General features: G+C 43.7%; 2 protein-coding genes across 7 annotated transcripts in view; one reads left to right on the plus strand and one right to left on the minus strand.

The window, feature by feature from the left end:
* KIF15 (kinesin family member 15) overlaps positions 1-1,441 on the minus strand; it is a 99,069-nt gene extending 97,628 nt beyond the window's left edge. For both annotated transcript variants that reach the window (XM_044294695.1, XM_044294696.1), the window contains exon 1: positions 1,278-1,441. In XM_044294695.1, the coding sequence (XP_044150630.1) occupies positions 1,278-1,296 (19 nt within the window). In that variant the 5' untranslated portion in view covers positions 1,297-1,441. The remainder of the gene's footprint in view (positions 1-1,277) is intronic.
* A 102-nt stretch (positions 1,442-1,543) lies between these two features.
* Positions 1,544-14,177, plus strand: KIAA1143 (KIAA1143 ortholog). 5 transcript variants are annotated; one of them, XM_044294698.1, is made up of 4 exons: positions 1,544-1,691; positions 10,035-10,144; positions 11,466-11,604; positions 12,869-14,177. In XM_044294698.1, the coding sequence occupies exons 2-4, from the start codon at positions 10,037-10,039 to the stop codon at positions 13,078-13,080; spliced, it is 459 nt and encodes a 152-aa protein (XP_044150633.1). In that variant the 5' UTR covers positions 1,544-1,691; positions 10,035-10,036; the 3' UTR covers positions 13,081-14,177. The 5 variants fall into 5 exon arrangements, with proteins under 5 accessions (XP_044150633.1, XP_044150636.1, XP_044150635.1 ...); XM_044294701.1 differs by having other exon boundaries at positions 1,546-1,601; XM_044294700.1 differs by having other exon boundaries at positions 1,551-1,601; positions 10,009-10,144.
* Positions 14,178-21,495: the final 7,318 nt, after the last annotated feature.

Raw genomic sequence — 21,495 nt, forward strand, 5'->3', positions numbered from 1 at the left:
TCCAACCTAATAGATCTCCATTAGGGTGAATATGACAAGGGTTCTAGCCCTTAAGGAGGCTAATAGTTATTAAATAAAAAGTAAAAAAAAAAAAAAGTTTACCCCCCCCAATATAGAAAACAATATATCGCATATTGCACAAGCTTAAAATTCTATCGCAATATAGATTTTAGGCCATATCGCCCACCCCTAATTGGCACTACTTAAAAGGGAACCTGTCACCGGGATTTTGTGTATAGAGCTGAGGACATGGGTTGCTAGATGGCCGCTAGCACATCCACAATATCCAGTCCCCATAGCTCTGTGTGCTTTTATTGTGTAAAAAAAAAACGATTTGATACATATGTAAATTAACCTGAGATGTGTCCATCTATGTAGCTATACAGGGGCTTGTTTTTTTTGTGTGGGACAATTTGTAGTTTTTAATGGTGCCATTTTGGGGTACACCTTACTTACTGACTAGCTGGGAGATAATAAAAACCAGCAATACCGCCACTGAGGTTTTTAACGTTATAGAGGGTCATGCAGCAGCAATTTGAGGATATCAGTCATGGGAAAGGGGGCAGGTGTAATCCAGGAAAACAAAGGAGCGCATCGATTACAACTAGGATAACTCAAGAACGGCACAACGGGTCTGCAGAATCTACCCTGTGCCTGAACCTGCTGAGGGGTCTTCTTTAAGAGAAAAATGTTACAAGTCCCCATTCTCCTTGTGGATTTATCTGTAGAAATTTAGCAGATTACATTAACCAGTTTTCCTTTACATCAGTTTTAAACAATTTCCCCCAATGTCTGTGTTCTTATATGTGCATTATTACATGTATGACAGGTAAAGCCCAGTGACCTCAGGATCTCTTCATACATCTATATATAGCATGTATGGCTCAATGTATATATATATATATATATATATATATAGTTAGTTAGTATGTGATGTGTAATATTACACGTATGTATGTCAGGTAAAGCCCAGTGACCTCAGGACCTCATATATATATATATATATATATATATATATATATATATATATATATATATATAGTTAGTATGTGATGTGTATTATTACACGTATGTATGTCAGGTAAAGCCCGGTGACCTCTTCATACATCTAGCATGTATGGCTCAACATCTCTTACTTATGTATTATATAGATGTATTATTTTACATATTAATCAGTGACCTCAGGATCATATCTATAGTATGTGTTGTGTGTATGGACAGCTGCCAGCCTACGGGTGACACTGAGTGACACTACTACAACCCCAGTCCGTCCGTACCCTTGGTCCCCGGCGCCATCCTCGTCGTCCTCTCCGTTATCGTATATACTGGATCTTCGCTTTTTACCTTCTTAGTTCTTCCAAAAAACAAAATGGCGGAGACTTCAAATTTGGCGCTTTAACCTAAGAAACATTCAATAGCTGTCACGAAGTCACGCCCACTTGAGGAAACTGTGAGGCTCCGTCCGCCATCTTTGCGTAGCCCTCAGAATGTCAGTAGGTGGCTTGTCCCTCTAGAGCCGCCGTCTGGCGCCCGCTGCATTGTGGGTAAGGCAAGCTGTTGTGACTGAGGCGAGGTACGGTCAGATTGCTGGGATCACAACGGTCAGTGCTGCGCTGACGACAGCAGGCTGAGGCTGGGCCCCGAGTGAGCCGCTCAGTGCCCGCCCCTTTGTGATGTCTATAGTTTGTGCGGTAAAGTACCTGCCCTGTATTTGCTTTTCTATATCTCACATGCTTCTCCTGGGTCCTCCTGCCCTTCGGTTTGCTTGTTTAACCCCCAGCACTGCCAGCCACACGATTACTAGGCAGGATGAGAGGTCAGAAGGAAGCAGCAGCCCTCTGCATGATGGAGCAGAGCTGAGGTGCCCGCTGTGGTCAGTCAGACAGGAGCCTCAGCTCTGCTGCTTACTGTAGCGCTGGATGCTCCACATACTCTACCTCTAGGTGACTAAAAATGCTCCGCTCTGCTCCCTGTTAATAACAGAGGGAGAAGCCGAGCTGTGCGAGAGATCTGGGGTCACATTGACCAGTGGGGACAGTCCTGCTGCAGGAATTAACCCTATAGGCTCTCCTCCGCTTTAGGCTACTTTCACACTAGCGTTAATATTTTCTGATATTGAGATCTGTCATAGGCGCGCAATACCGGAAGAAAATGCTTCCGTTTTGTCCACATTCATTGTCAATAGGGACAAAACGTAACAGAACGGAATGCTCCAAAATGCATTCCGTTCCGTTCTCATACCGGAGAGCAAACCGCAGCATGCTGTAGTTTGCTTTCTGTCCTGGGATGCAGAGCAAGATGGATCCGTCATGACCCCCCCATGCAAGTCAATGGGGACGGATCCGTTTTATCTGACACAATAGAAAACAGATCCGTCCCACATTGACTTTCAATGGAGTTCATGACGGATCCGTCTTGGCAATGGTAAAGATAATACAACCGGATCCGTTTATAACGGATGCAGATGGTTGTATTATCAGTAACGGAAGCGTTTTTGCTGAATCCTGCCGATCCTGTGAAAATAGCCGTACACATATCTAGAAATAAAACTTAAAGGGTAAGGCCGCGTTCATATCCTGTTTTTGCCATCCGTTTCATGTATACATACAGTGACATCCATCATAGAGTTTGAAAGAAAAATGTATGTTAACGTATAGGTTTTTTCTGCAGGATGGAAAAGCGTTGGGTGCTGCACTTTATCCCTCCCTCCCCAAACATATACGCAAAAACGTTATGTGAACACAGCCTAACCTTTTATTTAACCCCTAATGTACAGCGCTGGTCGTCTATTTTAAATATGGCACCCGTAAGTGAGTGCAGCAGGTGCCATGGCCGCAAGGTTTCAGCTTTTTTTAAACAGCAGAGGCCCGAGGCTAATGTCTGTGACCAGGGTACTACATACTGTATACTGTCGGGTGTTGTAAACTATACATGTACACTATGAGAGGCTGGGAGCGTTATACTATATATGTTGTATAATTTTCTTTAACCCTTAGAGGACATATTGGGCGGGTGCAGGAGCTGCGCCCACCCGATCAGCGGCACCGATCTTGTATGCGTACGGGTGCCCTCCACATCTCCATCGGGTCCCCTGCGCAGGATGTATTCTAATGCATCGCTGAGGGAATCAGACCCCAGAAGTTGAAATCCCAGAGTGGGACAAAAATAAAAAGTTAAAATGTGTTTTCCCAAAACACATAAAATTGTAAAAAAAAATATATAGAAAGAAAAATAGACGTATTGGGTATTGCTGCGTCTGTAATGACGGCTTTATAAAAATATCACATGATCCACCCTCTCACCTGAACGCCGTAGAAAAAAATAAAATAAAAACTGTGCTGAAACAACCATTATTTTTATATTATTTTTGTCACCTTACATCACAAAAAGTGCAACACCAAGCGATCAAAATGGCGTATGCCCCCAAAATAGTACCAATTAATCAGTCACCTCATCCCGCAAAAAATGAGCCCCTACATAAAAACAATCAGGAAAAAACTAAAAAAAACTTTGTCTCTCAGACTATGGAGACATTTTTATTTCTTTTTTTTAATGCTTTTTATATTGTGCTGAAAGTGGGGGAAAAAAAAAAGTATACATATTGGGTATCGCTATGTCCGTAACAACCAGGTCTATTAAAACATTAGCAATGTGCCGCACAGACAGAAGAAGGAGCGGCCACGGCGCACGTGAGTATAATGCGGCTTGCTGACATACCATGGCAGCCAGGACTTCAGTAGTGTCCTGGCTGTCTACCGTGTGCCCGTACAGCAGTTTACAACCACATATGGGGTGTTTCTGTAAACTACAGAGTCAGGGTAATAAATATTGAGTTTTGTTTGGCTGTTAAATCTTGCTTTGTAACTGGGAAAAAATGGATTCTAATGGAGAATCTGCCCAAAAATTGAAATTCTTGTAGAACACCTAAAGGGTTAACAAAGTTTGTAAAATCAGTTTTGAATACCTTGAGGGGTGTAAGCCTCACAAAGTGACTTCAGATCTGAACTGGTCCTTAAAAAGTGTTTCTTGGAAATTTTCGAAAAAATTTCAAGATTTGCTTCCAAACTTCTAAGCCTTCTAACGTCCCAAAAATTAAATGGCATTCACAAAATTATCCAAACATGAAGTAGACATATGGGGAATGTAAAGTAATAACTATTATATGAGGAATCACTATCTGTTTTATAAGCAGAGAAATAGAAATTTGGAAAGTTGCGAATTTTTCTATTTTTTTTGTTAATTTGGGATAAAAAAATAAATAAAAATGAAAAATATTGACTGAAATTCACCACTATCATGAAGTAAAAGCCTTCCAAAGTTTTTATAACATAAAGTGGTGACACATGTCAAATTTCTAAAAAGACGACCTGGTCCTTAAGGTGAAATATGGCAGGGTCCTGAAAGGGTTAAAAGTAGGGATCGACCGATTATCGGCCGATATTCAGGATTTTGAACGTTATCGGCATTTATTTTGCCGATATTCCGATAACGTCCTGGGAACACAGATCGCGCTGCTGACAGCGCTCTCCGTGTTCCCTCAGCAGCAGCACAGGGGAGAAGGAGCAGTGTCTCCTCCCCCTGTGCTGCTGCTGCCGCTCCAGCCAATGGGAGGACAGGGGACAAGAGGAGGGGAGGAGCTATGGCCACTGCGCCACCAATGAAGCTTAATCTCACATTAATTCATATACAGGAGGCGGGAGCTGGCTGCAGGATCACATAGCCGGCTCCCGGCCTCTATGAGCTGTAGCTGCGATCTGCGGTAGTTAACTCCTCAGGTGCCGCGGATCGCAGCTACAGCTCATAGAGGTCGGGAGCCGGCTATGTGATCCTGCAGCCAGCTCCCGCCTCCTGTATATGAATAAATTAGAGATTAAGCTTCATTGGTGGCGCAGTGCGCCCCCCCCAAGCCCCCCAGTATCAGACATTGGTGGCGCAGTGCGCCCCCCCTCCCCCCCCAATATTAGACATTGGTGGCGCAGTGCGCCTCCCCCCCAAGCCCCCCCAGTATTCAGCATTGGTGGCGCAGTGCGCCCCCCCCCTCCCCCCCAGTATTAAGCAGTGGTGCGCCCCCCCCCCCTCCCCCCCCAGTATTAAGCAGTGGTGCGCTCCCTCCCACCCCAGTCGCAGTGCGCCCCCCACAGGATTCCCTCTCCCCTGCTCCTCCGATCGGAGCCCCAGCAGTGTAATGCTGGGGCTCCGATCGGTTACCATGGCAGCCAGGACGCTATTGAAGCCCTGGCTGTCATGGTAAGCTCCATGCTGCTGTGTGCACAAAGCACAGAGCAGCAGGGACAGTGTGAGCTCCTATTCACCCTGATAGAGCTCTATCAGGGTGAATAGGACAAGGGTTCTAGTCCCTAAGGGGGCTAAAAGTTAGTTTAAAAAAAAAAAAAAGTAAATATTAAATATAAATGAAAAAGAAAGATTTACAAAAAAAATAAAAATACACATTAACAATAAACATTAATTTTCAGCAGATTTGTGGGAATTTTAATTTTTTTTTCAAAAATGAAAATTCCCAGAATATCGGTATAAATTATCGGCTATCGGCCTGAAAGTTCACAAATTATCGGTATCGGCCCTAAAAAATCTATATCGGTCGATCCCTAGTTAAAAGGGTTCTACAGTTTGTTTTAACTGATGCTCTATCCTCTGGATAGATAATCAGCATCTGATCGGCGGGGGTCCGACACCCGAGACCTCCGTCGATCAGCTGTTTGAGAAGGCAGCGGTGCTCCAGCAGCGCAGCGGCCTTCTCACTGTTTACTGCAGGCCTAGTGACGTCACGACTAGTATCAACTTGCCTGGGCGGGGCTAAGCTCTGTTCACTTGAATGGAGCTTAGCCCCACCCGGACAAGTTGATACTAGTCGTGACGTCACTGGGCTGATGATCTATAGAACCCCTTTAATATTTACTAGAAAAAAATAATAATGATGTGGAACGCAAAAGGGGGGATGGTCGGAGCAAATGGAGAGAAGGGACCCGAGATGGGTAAACTGCCCCGGGCCTATGATGCACTTTATCCGCCACTGGTCAGTGGCGCTTGGTTTTACCTATGCGCAAATCTCACCCCAGTTACTGACAGCCAGTTCACGTGTCACTGACAAAGCAGTTAAAGGGGTTGTCTCAGAGTAAAGGGTATTTATCATGTGCTGTGATTGTCCATATTGCTTCCTTTTTCTGGTTTGATTCATTTTGTCATCTCATTATACGCCGCTCGTTTCCATGGTTACAAAAACCCTGTAATCCAGCAGCGGTGGCTGAGTTTACACACTATAGGAAAATGCAGCTTTTTTCCTATAGTGTGTAAGCACGGCCACTGCTGCTGGATTACATGGTGGTCGTATCCCCTGAAAAATGATCTCTACAAAACAGGAAGTCTCCAGATATTATAAGGCTACTTTCACACTTGCGTTGTTAATTCCGGTATTGTGATCCGTCAGAGAAAACAACACAAGTGTGAAAGTAGTCTTAGGCTACTTTCTCACTGATGTTTAGGCTTTCCGTTTGTGAGATCCGTTCAGGGCTCTCACAAGCGGTCTAAAACGGATCAGTTTTGCCCTAATGCATTCTGAGCGGATCATTTTCCATTCAGAATGCATCAGTTTGCCTCTGTTCCGTCTCCATTTTACTTTGGAGGCGGACTCCAAAACGCTGCCTGCAGTGTTTTGCTGTCCGATTTGACGAAACTCAGCCAAACAGATCCGTCCTGACACAATGTCCGTCTCCCATTGACTTTCAATGGAGTTCATGACAGATCCATCTTGGCTATGTTACAGATAATACAAACTGATCTGTTCATGATGGATGCATGCGGTTGTATTATTGTAACGGATCCGTTTTTGCAGATCCATGACGGATCCTTCCAAAACGCGAGTGTGAAAGTAGAATTAGACTTGGGGTCCATTCACACGTCTGCAAAATGGGTCTGGATCCGTTCCGCAGTTTTGCGGAACAGGTGCGGACCCGTTCATTTTCAATGGGGCCAGAATGTGCTATACGCATTTGCGGAAGAAAAGGCATTTTCTATCAGAATGCTGGTGATGTGCTGTCTGCAAAATGCGGAACGCACATTGTCGGTGTCCGTGTTTTGCGGGTCCGCAAAACCCATACAGACGTGTGAATGGACCCTTAGTGGGCAGTACTACAGATTTGGGAGCGTGTTCTGTCTGCTGCATGTCTCTCCCTGTAACTATCACAGCTTCTAACAAGATAAATCTAGTGGCAGTTGAAGGATGGAACTGAGCACATTCAACCATCCCAGTGTTTTTACTGAGGTGGACACTGAAATAACATACAGTAGGTGGCACTACATTTTATACATTTTTCTATACTACATTTTTAATTACATAAGTATTCAGATCCAAGTGCTGATAATGAAAAATGTAGAATCTTTTTAACGGGACAACCCCTTTAACGGAAATTGTTGACTTAAAGTATACCTAAGTTTTCAAAAAAAGTTTGCATTATGGCTGTGCTTCTTTGGGTGGCTTCCCTAATGTTTCTTTAAGCCATATTTTCCCCGTTTTAGCTGCACAGCTAGATGCATTTCACTCAGACACTGTGAATTCTACCAGCACTGTAGTGCTGTGAGGTCCTTTCCCTTACTTCCCACTATGTTTGTATACAGCCCCAATACAATAATCTTGTATTAGGGGTTAAATGAGCGAGAAAATAAATATCTTAAGAAAAAAAAAAAATCTAGAAGTCCCTCTTAGGACTTGAACCTAGTGTCTATACATGCAAGGCTGACAGCTTACCACCATACTATAGCCTTATCATATTAGCAACCGTGTTTTTTCTATACTTAGAAAGCTAGGACTATTATTTGTGTCTTTATAATGATATATTGCGTCTGTGAATAAATCAGTATTATGTATTAGCTTTCTAAATGTAGGAATCCACTCTTCTCAACATGGTAAGGCTATAGTAAGTAGTGTATATGATATGTAAATTCTAGGACACAGCTGTGTCCTAAGGGTACTTTCACACTAGTGTTTTTCTTTTCCGGCATAGAGTTCTGTCACAGGGGCTCAATACCGGAAAAGAACTGATCAGGCATATCTCCATGCATTCTGAATGGAGAGCAATCCGTTCAGGATGTCTTCAGTTCAGTCGTTTCGACTGATCAAGGAAAAGATAAAACCGTAGCATGCTACGGTTTTATCTCCAGCGAAAAAAAAATGAAAACTTGCCTGAATGCCGATCCGGCACTTTTTCCCATAGGAATGTATTAGTGCCGTATCCGGCAATTAGAATACCGGAATGCCGGATCCGTCCTTCCGGTCTGCGCATGCGCAGACTGAAAAAAAAGGTGAAAAAAATTAATGCCGGATTTTTTCGACTCATCAGGCAATTTTAAGACTGATAAAGATCCTGATCAGTCTTACTAATGCCATCAGTTGGCATACATTTTTCCAGATCCGGCAGGCAGTTCCGGCGACGGAACTGCTTGCCGGGTCTCTCTGCCGCAAGTGTGAAAGTACCCTAAGCATGTCGATGTCTAGCCCTGTTAAAGGGAGGGGGGTGTGCAGAGCACAGGGGATGATACTCAAGCAGTGCTCCAAGGATTCAGCCCCACCCCCTGGTGCTCCAATGTGCTCATTTTTATCATACAAAGAAAAGCCATCGCTTTAATCGGCATGATCAACCCTACCAGGCAGTATGCTTGGTTTAATAGCATTGATTATGCTGACAGGGGATCTTTTAAATGAAGTGATTTAGAAATTTGCTAGCTACACTATTCTCTATTAAATGAAATTGTGTAGAAGTACAATGACTTTTTAGATCAAGTATTACATTAGTGTGGTCGCAAACCGACCTTCTGATATGATTAGGGCTGCAACGATTAATCAACGTTATCGATAATATTCGATAACGGGATTCGTTGTCAACTAATCCAGTTATCGAATAATCAGCCGATTCGTTGCTATGCGGGCGGTCAGGCGCCTTTATGGGGAGGAGGCTCTGTGGATGGCACCGTTATGGGGAGGGGGCTCTGTGGATGGCACATATAGCATAAGATGCTTTATAGTGTCATCCATAGATTCTCCCCCCCCCCCCCCCCCCCATAGCATAGTCATCCACAGGTCCCCCTCCCTATAACTGTGCCATCCACAGGTCCCCCTCCCTATAACTGTGCCATCCACAGATCCCCCTCCCCATAACTGTGCCATCCACAATTTGTTTCAATATGGCCTTTGAACATAATTTTTCAATGAAAATCATATAAACCACTTTTTTTATTTTTTATTTTTTTCATTTTGGTGTTTTTTTTCCCGATTTAATTCATGAAATTATCGACAACTAAACGATTATTCAAATAATCGCTAGCTGCAGCCCTAGATATGATTCTGTGTCCTAATAGTTGTGAAGATGAGTGAGCCGGCTCGAGGTCACGACACAGAGACGCATACAAGATGTGTTCCTCGTAATGAGCAGTGCACGTATTTCTACACAGACGAACGCAATAAGTGTCCTCGTGTAGAGAAGATTCGAGGTACTATGATTGGTTTGAGATAAGAAATGGAATGGTCAGCATGGGTGGATTAGGGGCCACTATGGGATTTGTACTCCTGCCTTCCAAGCCTAAATCCCCCTCTTATAAACAAAATGGACACCTTTTATGCTTCCTCTCACATTAAGGCCCCACGTGTGTGGGCCATGGTAACACGGCCTGGATCCCTCCTGAGAGCAGGAGCGCACGGCGTCACTGGTTGCTATGACGCCGTGCGCTCCCTGCTGCCGGCACAGTACAGTAATACACTTGTATAGATCATACCAGTGTATTACTGTATTGCGGCAGCAGGGAGCACACGGCGTCATAGCAACCAGTGACGCCGTGCGCTCCTGCTCTCAGGAGGGATCCAGGCCGCGGTTCCACGGCCCTCCCACGGCTGTGAAACACGGCCGTGTGCATGGGGCCTAACTTCTTATATAGTATATATAGTTTGCTTTTGTCACATTGTGGATTATTCTGCACATACGGTATTTCTCATTCTGTTAGGACATGGTTTCATGATTGCTTTTCAGCCATGAGTAAAAGAAATCAAGTGTCGTATGTGAAGCCTGCGGAGCCGTCCTTCCTGAAAAAGTTTAAGAAGGATGTTGGCTACAAAGAAGGGCCAACCGTGGACACCAAGGTATGCGTTCTCTTTCCAGTATGCTTACTTGGTAGACATATGGCATGTGAACCCTGAGCTTTCTATGAGAGGACTTAGCGTCAGACCTCGCACATCTTTGTGCCATTCCTCCTATTATTCCTCTTTATGAGTAATTTGACAGTTGGGTGTTATCTGATGGAGGAGGGTCTCTACATATTCAGACGCTGTCCAGTCAATGTTGCCAGTGTGAGACTGTGTAGGGGGGGCAAGAGAAATGATGACACCAGTTGCCAATTTAATGTTTCTAGGAGGAATAATAGAGTCCCAGAGTCTTAATAAAAGGTGCTGTGCGAGGTCCGCTGCCAGCCAATAATTGAACATCTACTGGAACAAAAAACAAACAGGATTTATGATTTTCTTTGCACTACATATAAACAGAATATACTTTATACTTTTTGCTCATTTTTACATAATAGACAATAGCTTTATTATCTCCTTTGCGCCTAAGGCTACTTTCACACTAGCGTTCATAGGTCCGTTCGTGAGCTCCGTTTGAAGGAGCTCATGAGCGGACCCGAACGCCTCCGTCCAGCCCTGATGCAGCCTGAATGGAGCGGATCCGCTCAGACTGCATCAGTCTGGCGGCGTTCAGCCTCCGCTCCGCTCGCCTCCGCACGGACAGGCGGACAGCTGAACGCTGCTTGCAGCGTTCGGGTGTCCGCCTGGCCGTGCGGAGGCGAGCGGATCCGTTTAGACTTGTAATGTAAGTCAATGGGAACGGATCCGCTTGAAGATGTCACTATATGGCTCAATCTTCAAGCGGATCCGTCCCCCATTGACTTTACATTGAAAGTCTGAACGGATCCGCTCAGGCTACTTTCACACTTAGAATTTTTTCTAAGTTATTAATGCAGACGGATCCGTACTGAACGGAGCCTCCGTCTGCATTAATATGATCGGATCCGTTCAGAACGGATCCGATCGAACGCTAGTGTGAAAGTAGCCTAAAAAGTGGGGTTAAAAATGGTAGCATCTCACACTTTTCCATCATCCTTGCCACTTTTATGAAAAGGGTTGTGACAAGGAAGGGACTGTGACCCCCTCAAATTTATCTTCGTTTATGTCAGATTTCTATCGTAAATGAAGCCAGAAACCTACGGCATCTCGGAGCTGTCATATATTTCTGTTTAGGCGCATGGACTGCAGGAGGATGCACCTAATTTAGGACGAGTCCTGCACCTTGCCGTAAATGAAGTGCTTCCTTCGGCAGTGCAGAGGATATCTCCCCCTGTGTGCTTCATTACTTGGGAATGGTGAAAGGTGACAGAATAGTAGTCTAATGTGGTTTCCTCCACTACAGCGAGAGAATCTTCCAGTGATGGACGACAGTGATGGCAGTGATAAGGAGGATGAACTACCTCAGGTTGTGGTACTTAAGGAGGGCCACCTGTCGGCAGAAGAGGTGATGAACATTAAACAGCAGCTCAAAAGTTCAAAAGGTTTGTAAACTAACCGCCTCTCCTGCTTGGAGAAGTCCAATTCTATAAACTGTGTTTTCAGAAGAATCAGTGCTTCCAAGGATTGATGGCATTCCGGTAAGTAAGGCTTTTATGGTACTTCGGTGTCACCTAGAGCTGAATTTTTAGCTTTAACCTGGAGTCAGACTTTATATGGGTTTTCTAGGATGTAATGATTGACCAATACCTAGGATAGGTCATCAGTATCAGATTGGCAGGGGTCCGACACCTCACACCCCCACCAATCAGCTGTTTGGCAGCGGAACTACACAGCTACTATCAAGTCAGTGGAGCAGCGGTGCAGTATCCATCTGTGACCACTATGGATCTTTGTACTTCTGGTGCTGGAGCTGCTCCCAAGCAGCTGAGTGGTGGGGTGTCCGACCCCTGACCATCTGATATTGCTAACCAATCAATTGCTAAATCCTGGAGAAACCCTTTAAGTTAAATGTTTACACATACGTTATGGCACATAAGTGTAATTTTGTGGGAAAAATGAGAGGGATGCTTAACTTACAAATATGGGATCGTGTGCATTACTACTATAGCTTATATGGGGCCATATGGACTTCCCGCAGGTCTGTACGCCTCCATACTGTGCATTTGTCAGGCACCATAGTCTTCTATACAAGCTTTTTTTTTTTTTTTTTTTTTTAAGGGGAGAGCACTCCTCTTGGGCTACTTTCACGTCTCCGGTTTGTATTCCAGCAGGCTGTATCGGCAGAGAACAGGCTGCTGGAATTCTACGGATCTGCTGCTGGTGGATGCAGACTGAATGTTCGCCAGCCCCATTAAGTGTAATGGGGTCCGGCGAAAATCCGTACGCATTTCGGCAGACAAGCGGAGGATCGGCTGGGCACAAACCACTGCATACACCGGAGGTGTGAAAGTAGCCCAACTGATCCCCCATAGTCTTTGGCAGGGGACTTGGCTGGTCTGGACACCATTGCATACAATGCATTAGAAGAAATTGCCTAAGTGCCTAAACATAAGTGGGGCTATTTATCAAAACTGGTGTAAAGGTAAACGGGCTTAGTTGTCCATAGCAACAAATCAGATTCCACCTTTAATTTTTCAAAGTGGCGCTTAAAAAAATGAAACCTGGAATCTGATTGGTTGCTTTGCGCATCTAAGCCAGTTTTCCTTTATACCAGTTTTGATAACTCTGGCATGATTGTGCATGTGCTAGCACTGACGTGAAGGGGAAGAGGTAGACCAACTTGACTTGTTTAAATTATTTCTACAGATGAGGAACCAGCCCCCGCAGATGGAAAAATTTTGTTTAAAAAGCCGACCAAGCGTTCCACTGGTGAGAAGTTTACAGGTATAAATGCATCCTCCAGCAAGAAGCAGAAGAATGAAGAAGTCAAGGAATCCTCCTCGGCTAAATCCAGTCAAAAGCAAGTGCGGAATACCAGTTTACTTTCCTTTGATGATGAGGAGGAGGATGAAGACTAGATAATAAATGAAATATATCACTGGATTTTCACATTTTATTTAAGAACTGTTACTCTGTTATGAAAAGAGTATGTTCAAACATTTACGTGATGAACTACCGTATTTTTCACTTTATAAAACTCACCCCCCAAAAGTGGGGGGAAAGCGGCCGTTCATCTTATAAACCGAATAGACATAATAGGCGAGCGTGGCGGTATGACGTGAACAGGGGTGTGCTGCGCTCTCCACCCTATCCGCCCACCTCTCCTGCTTGTCCGCAGGTCTGTGCCGCTTGCGATGCCTGGACAGCGGCTAGGTTCTGTGTCTGCCCCCGGCTGCTGTAGCCTGTGTCTGCTCCTAGCCCCGCGACATCTGCAGTTACCATCCTCCCAGGTCTTGATCCAGCCTCCCCCAGCCGCCTACATACGCCCAAACCATACCCTCATCTTGCAGGCTTCTCCGTCTCCATGGGAACCTCTCAGGGCTAAAGTGTAGTGTCGGATCAGAGGTTCGTGATCGCACAAACTCGATCCTACACCTCGAACTAAGGGCCTATATATTTCTTATTATTATAGATTTCCCATCCCCAGTCAATCTCTATTTCATCATGGTATCCCATTTTAATATGACATATCATATGCATAGTGAGTACTGCAAATAAGCCATTACTGCTCGGGGCTGCTGCATACACTTTATATGTGATGGCTGGGCTGCTATAACTGGGGCCCAATGTAATGGGGTCAGATCCCCTTCCCCCCATAACAGAGTCATCCACAGGAGCCCCCCCCCCCCCCCCCCCAATTAAGTGTCCTCCACAAATCCCCCATAACAGAGCGCCATCCACAGACCTCCCATTAGTTCAAAAGCACACCATTTGGTTCAAAATATTTTATTTTCTTAATTTCCTCCACAAACACCTAGGTGCGTCTTATAAAGAGAAAAATACGGCATATTTCCTGTTTGTTTTTTGTTTTTTTAAAGCTATGTTGGGCGTTTTGTATACAGCTGTGAGCATGAGCTCACTTAAGGTATAAGTAGAATAAATTGATTTTCCAAATTAATTTGTGTATTAATGAAAGCGAAAGGGGGAAAATAAAAAAACGTCTTTCACTTAAAAACCTTGATATTTATACTATGAACTGCTTCCACTGAGGATATCGCTTAAGTATGCAGCGGATTAGAAACTCCTCAGTAAGTTCTCTCATTATGCACCAGTTTCTTCTGATGGTTTGTAAAAACCCCACCTTACTTGCATAGTACTGTAAATTTATGTACAATTTGGTACGGAATTTGCAGCTAATCAGTAACGTGTGAATTCATCCTGATATTCTTGACATAGCTGTAGGACCCACACTTATCAGGCATTTATGGCCTCCTGCATGCTTTGTACTGTGAATATTCCAAAAAGGTCCAGATTAGGGTTGTCGCAATTTCCAGCATTTGGACTTCAATACTGATACCGTGTGTGGTGGTATGATTCCCAATACCAAATGATACTTTCACCAATGGAACCGCTTTTTTATATTGATGGCCAATCTTTCAAGATAGGCCATCAATATCCGATTGGCAGGGTCTGACCCTTTGGACCCCCACTGATCAGCTGTTCAAAAGTAGCTCTGGTGTGAGAACTACACGTCTCCCTCCATTATGTAGTGCGGTGGTACCCGATGTTTTTTTGCACCAGGGACCAGTTTCATTCCAGACAATTTTCCTCCAGACCCGGGACGGTCTGACTGGGAGGTGATCGCTAATCACACACCTAATAAAACACAATAAAGTGCATATTACAGAATCTGTGGCCTACCTGTACATTACCAATAATAACACTACATAAAAGCCAACTAATACCGCTCCACAATGACCATACCCATTTAGGTACCAGTCATTAACCCCTTTGTGACCACGTGCATTTAAAATATATATAGAGGTCTTATTTTTTGCAGGACAAAAGTTATAGTTTTTAATGCACCGTTTTAAGTACATGTAATGATTGATTAAAGCAAGCTGTTTACGTCTGTAAAAAGGCGCATTAGTGGTCACTCAGGGGTTAATAATCCTGTTTAGGCTTCCACTAAGTGACTTACAGGTGATGTCTCCTCTCAATGGAGTCGTTCTCTTTCCTTTTTGTCCTCTGTCCTGCAAAGATCACTTTGATGTCTCCTGACCACAACTTTTTTCTGCATTCGGACTCTTGCTCCCAGTTGTTGCCTGGCTGTGCCTGTATTGAGGCCCACAAACATCATGGCAGTACTGCATCGATGGGTGTGCTGGGCGTCAGACCCCCCCCCCCCCCCACACACACAATCAAATATTGATGACCTAGCCCGAGGACAAGCCGTTCAGGCCCCAGGAGCGCAGCCCCCCTGGTTAAAAGCCCCTCAAATAAAGTTATCACAATTGTCCACAGTTGCTGAGGTGTTATACACTCACCTAAAGAATTATTAGGAACACCTGTTCTATTTCTCATTAATGCGATTATAGTCAACCAATCACATGGCAGTTGCTTCAATGCATGTAGGGTTGTGGTCCTGGTCAAGACAATCTCCTGAACTCCAAACTGAATGTCAGAATGGGAAAGAAATGTGATTTAAGCAATTTTGAGTGTGGCATGGTTGTTGGTGCCAGATGGGCCGGTCTGAGTATTTCACAATCTGCTCAGTTACTGGAATTTTCACACACAACCATTTCTAGGGTTTACAAAGAATGGTGTGAAAAGGGAAAAACATCCAGTATGCGGCAGTCCTGTGGGCGAAAATGCCTTGTTGATGCTAGAGGACAGAGGAGAATGGGCCGACTGATTCAAGCTGATAGAAGAGCAACGTTGACTGAAATAACCACTCGTTACAACCGAGGTATGCAGCAAAGCATTTGTGAAGCCACAACACGCACAACCTTGAGGCGGATGAGCTACAACAGCAGAAGACCCCACCGGGTACCACTCATCTCCACTACAAATAGGAAAAAGAGGCTACAATTTGCGCAAGCTCACCAAAATTGGACTGTTGAAGGACTGGAAAAATGTTGCCTGGTCTGAGGAGTCTCGATTTCTGTTGAGACATTCAAATGGTAGAGTCCGAATTTGGCGTAAACGGAATGAGAACATGTATCCATCATACCTTGTTACCACTGTGCTGGCTGGTGGTGTAGTGGTGTGGGGGATGTTTTCTGGGCACACTTTAGGCCCCTTAGTGCCAATTGGCCATCGTTTAAATTCCACGGGCTACCTGAGCATTGTTTCTGACCATGTCCATCCCGTCATGACCACCATGTACCATCCTCTGATGGCTACTTCCAGCAGGATAATGCACCATGTCACAAAGCTCGAATCATTTCAAATTGGTTTCTTGATCATGACAATGAGTTCACTGTACTAAAATGGCCCCCACAGTCACCAGATCTCAACCCAATAGAGCATCTTTGGGATGTGGTGGAACGGGAGCTTCGAGCCCTGGATGTGCATCCCTCAAATCTCCATCAACTGCAAGATACTATCCTATCATCAATATGGGCCAACATTTCTAAAGAATGCTATCAGCACATTGTTGAATCAATGCCACGTAGCATTAAGGCAGTTCTGAAGGCAAAAGGGGGTCCAACACCGAATTAGTATGGTGTTCCTAATAATTCTTTAGGTGAGTGTATGTCTGCGATTATTGCTAACACAGACATTAGCTCTGGGTGTCAGCTGTTTAAAACAGAAGAAACCCGGCAGCTATGGCCCCTGCTTGGCTTCTGAGCGGTGGAGGTTAGGAAGGGGTTAACACTTTAATTTGCTACTTTGCCCTTTGCACAGGCCAACAATAGAGCAGAATATCGCTAACGAGCATTACTAGTAAACGTACAGCGAATTACACGATAAACGAGCAAAACGCTTGTTCATCGGGTAATTGGATCTTTTGTGCAGCACAAAGGGTCATCGTTTCCCTTCTGGGAAACAACAAGACAGTATTGGGAAGAGCAATGGCATTAGCGATCGCTCCTCCTAATACTCTGGAGGAGATCGCTACATGTAAATGCATCGGTCTCCTCCAATAGCGATCAGTGGATTGTCCGGAAGGAACACTTCCTTCCCGACAATCTGCTAGATTATCGTCCCGTGTAAAGGGATCTTTAATTCTGCATGTGTTCCTTCATCATTGTCATGTCTTCATTGTGAATCTGCAATGTAGAAGTTTAAAGAACAAGAAAAAACATGAAATAAAAAGGTATTTCCAAACTTTTGACCAGTACTATGTAGTCCTTTTCTTTATAATTTTCCTTACTCCTGACTATGGCTAAAAAATGTGTGAGTAATTCCAGCTTTACAGGGCGTTTTATTTGAATAAGTAACTGCAGTATGTAAAGCATGGTCAGGTCAAGTCTTCACGAGCACGGCCACTGTTTGCGGCTCTTCTCTCTGGCCAGTAGAGGGAATCTGGAGGACCACCTCTAATAGAGTATATGGAGAGCGGTTGTCTAAACCTTTAAGATCCTCATGCATAATTTAGAAGTGTGACTGATGCTTCATATATCTTTATCATTAATTTGAGATCATCAGTGCCCAGTCTATTTACAGCAAATGCTATAAAACACATTAACGAATAAAAATGTAAATTGTGTCAAGCCAGGTGGGAGTAAGTAAGATTCATACTGGAACTGCGGTGATTAAGTTCTCTTGTATTAAACATTTGACTTAAATTGTTCAGTAGTGTGCGAGAAATCTCAATCCCTTAGAATAGAATTTCTATGACTCCTATTTCTTTCACTACATATTCCTACATTTCAATGAATGTGTCTGCAATCTTTCCCCATTGTATTGTGTAGGAGAAGATCTTCCTTATAATTAATGATAAAAAGAAAATGAGATTGTAAGGACTACTGGGGCAACGAATGATGTGCATAGTATGATGAGTCCTAGTGTCAGTGGAGTCTTTTTTTCCCTCCTTGTCCATTGTCTCCTACTTTCTTCTATGGAGGATCTTTGTTATAAAACCGCAATAAAAATGAAATCTGATCACGGGTGTAACAAAAGGAGGTGCACCTTGACCCTGGGTCTAACAGCTTCTCTGCCAGAGCTTCAGCTGTGGTGGTTCTTGTCAGTCCCTGTTTACATGTCCTGCGGTGATGATGTGATGTACATCCATGTAACCGCTGCACCAAATCACTAAACTCAGCTGTGCCAGCATCACCACTGAGGCCAATGGTTGGCTTTTCTGCCATTTTCCAACTTTATTTATTTTTTACTCCTGGACTTATGGAACGTAACTTTTTAAAAAAAAATTATTTCCACAATGGGACTTAGGGTCCATTCACACGTCCGTAAGTGTTTTGCGGATCCGCAAAACACTGACACCGCCATGTGCCCATGGCCGGCACTATAATAGAAAATGCCTATTCTTGTCCGCTATTGTTCTATTTTTTTGCGGAGCTGCGGACAGGAAGTTTGGGGCAGCGAAGTTTGGCTGTCCCATGACAACGACTTATTGCCTATCAACAGGATAGGGGATGTATCTGATCGGTAGGGTTCCAACTGCTGGGGCTCCCAGTAATCAAAAGAACAGGGGCTTGTATTCCACATTTGAATGGAGTGGCAAACACACGTGTGCCTGCCACCCCTTTCAACTCTAAGAGACAGCCAAGCCCTTGCACTCGGCTATCTCCAGTAGTCCTACAAATGTGAACGGAGCTCTACATGAAAAATGGGAAATGCAGTTCCCCATTCTAGTGAAAGGCAGGGGCCCCAATGGTCTCTCCTCGCCAGACACTTTTCCCTATCCTATCGATAGGGGATAAGTTGTCATGGGGCAACCCCTTAATCCCGACCATAGTATCTAATGGGTTAAGTAGCTGGGATTGGAGGTTCCTCCAATCTTAGCCATTGGAGCATGTTTTCAGCTCCTGCACCATCCAGTATATTCTGTGACGCCGTATAAAGGGCAGATGGAGCTGAAAAAAGACCCTTAGTGGCCAGCATAAAAAGGCTGTGCTGGTGATCACTAAGGGGTTAAACCTGGCACATGACAGAACTGTCGAGTTATTATGGCTCTAAACCTGATAACTAATGGTTACAGTATGTAGTACTCACAGCATAGAATGAATTGAATAGTTCATATGATCAGATTTAATTGATTACAGCTTGTTAAATAGACTATGCTTTCCCAAGCCATCAAGGAGTTTAATTGCCAGTATAACGCACTGTATGCCTATCGTACTATTTTGCTGTGTTTTTTATATTTTGTCATCTCATCTGGGGCGTTTAGGTTCAAATTAGCAGTAGGAAATCTAATCTATATTGCCTATTTTCCTTCTTCATTCAGAAGGCTCCTGTTCCTGCTGTTTGTCTGGTCCTGCTCTTTTGTTCCTGTTGATAGCTTAGTCTTGCTTCCCCCCTCTTCACGTTTCCTTGCACGCTGAGCTTATTTTTACGCTCCACAGTTTAGCGGCTTTGTAATTGGAACATTCTCCAAATAATACTATATGATCGATAGGAAAGCAGCAGGGTGGAGGACCACGAGCGTCTAGATTGCATCCTACACTGCCATGTGAGGGTGAGCAGAAACCGCTCCTGTCTGTTAATGGGCATCAGGGCACAGGCGCACAGTGGTATTTTTTTTTTTTCTGTTTTAGATTGGCATAATACATTTGTGTGGTTTTGATAGCTAGTTATGATGTTTTTTTCATATAAACATGGCAGATTATAGAAATATGCCGTTTTTGTGCTGTGTACACGAAGGCATAGAGGGCATGACTAGCTGTATTATAATGTTGGAGGGAAACTTGCACACTTTCCCCTCCCTGTACAATGATTGACCTCTTCACATGGCACTGAACATGGTACATGCCCACAGGTCAATAGATATTTTTTTTTTTACTTAATGTTCTTATGTCTTCTTAGTGACTGTCCTCATAATCATGTAAAGAAAATAAAGATAAGACTACAGATGGTATATAGAAAAAGATTGTAAAAATTAGGTGGTCTCTAAATATTGTAACATGGCAAATCGTAAAGAACCTGAGGGGTTATATATGTCCCCCAGAATCCTCAGATGGGTGAGGAAAAAGAATCTAGTAAAGCTGGGTTGTTTCAGCAAAGGGTAGTTTGCTGAGACACTTTTCTTTAAAGTGTTTTATGAGCTGTATTTTTTAATGGAATGGTTAGGTTTGTAGTGGGACCCGCCATTCCCTCTCCACTCCAGTGCAGCTTTTTCCCCTAGCCTGAGGCAAACTCAGGTGTAGCTGTTGGGATCATTACTGGGGGAGTAAATACAGGGGTGTCAGTGTCAATGCCTGGAAGCTGCAAGACCTGCTTGTTGCATAGTCTGATCTAATGATGCTGAGAGATAGGTGATGGGGTGCTGTCATTGCCAACCCCACATCCAGATCCCAACAGTATACAGTGAAAAGAGACTCTTTACCTGTATGGAGTCTTTGTCATTTGCAGTTGTATTTGCACTAAAGGAAAGGAAATACACAATAGTGTGTGTGTGTGTGTGTATATATATATATATATATATATATATATATATATATATATTTATCTTATATTACCATTAAAAACTATATAAAATATATGAAGACATTTTCTCTGTGTGTCCCAGCAGATCAGCCTTGCACCCTGTCCTCCTCCCCACTGACGTCTACGTGGCTGTCAGACAGCTAGCCGACGCAGAAGCCTTTCTGTTGTGCCCTGTCTGCAGTAGGACAAACTGAGTGCTAAGCTCTGCCCTTCAGTCCAGATGAAGATGGCAGAGATCATACGTCAGGATCATGCAGAAATTCATGTACAGTGACAAACTGTGAGGGCAACTCTATTTCTTGTTTCATTTTAGCTTTTATTTCTATGTTTAGTGCTCCTTTAATTGGAGTTTTCACTGCTTTCCCGTGTTGTATACTGTGTTGTAAGGGTATTTTTTAAGTACCAATTGGTTCTGTCCTTTTTATATTATCTTCTATATTCTGTGTTTTGATATTTTTTTTATAATGTAGTTAGTTAGGAATAGATAACATACACAAACCTCCCAACCCAACACCCATTGTACTGAGAGCCAAATTCTTGACCTGCATGCTGAACACTGGAAGAGGGGCTTAAAGGTATAGACCTGGCACACACAGACATCTAATTGAAGAAAATCACCATGGGGTATCGACCATGTGCTCGACATGGTGGCTGGAGTCCCGTCCCGTCCCCTTCCCACCCCCCCTCTCCATATTGTATCAGGCAGGCATGTGATTACTATTTCTTCTGTATGTGATTTGTCTGTTTTACCTTATATTTAATCCCACTTAGTAAATATTTTTATCACTAAGCCTGTTAAGCCTATTTATTCTCCAATTGTCAAATTCGTTTTAAAACCTATACATACACAACAATGTAGTAGTAGTTATTGATGTTATTAAAGACAAGCTATGGTTAATACAGATAATACAACCTCACAACAATTAACACAAGCCTAGTAA

Source organism: Bufo gargarizans, chromosome 5 (assembly GCF_014858855.1).
Source record: "Bufo gargarizans isolate SCDJY-AF-19 chromosome 5, ASM1485885v1, whole genome shotgun sequence".
Classification (NCBI taxonomy): Eukaryota; Metazoa; Chordata; class Amphibia; order Anura; family Bufonidae; genus Bufo; species Bufo gargarizans.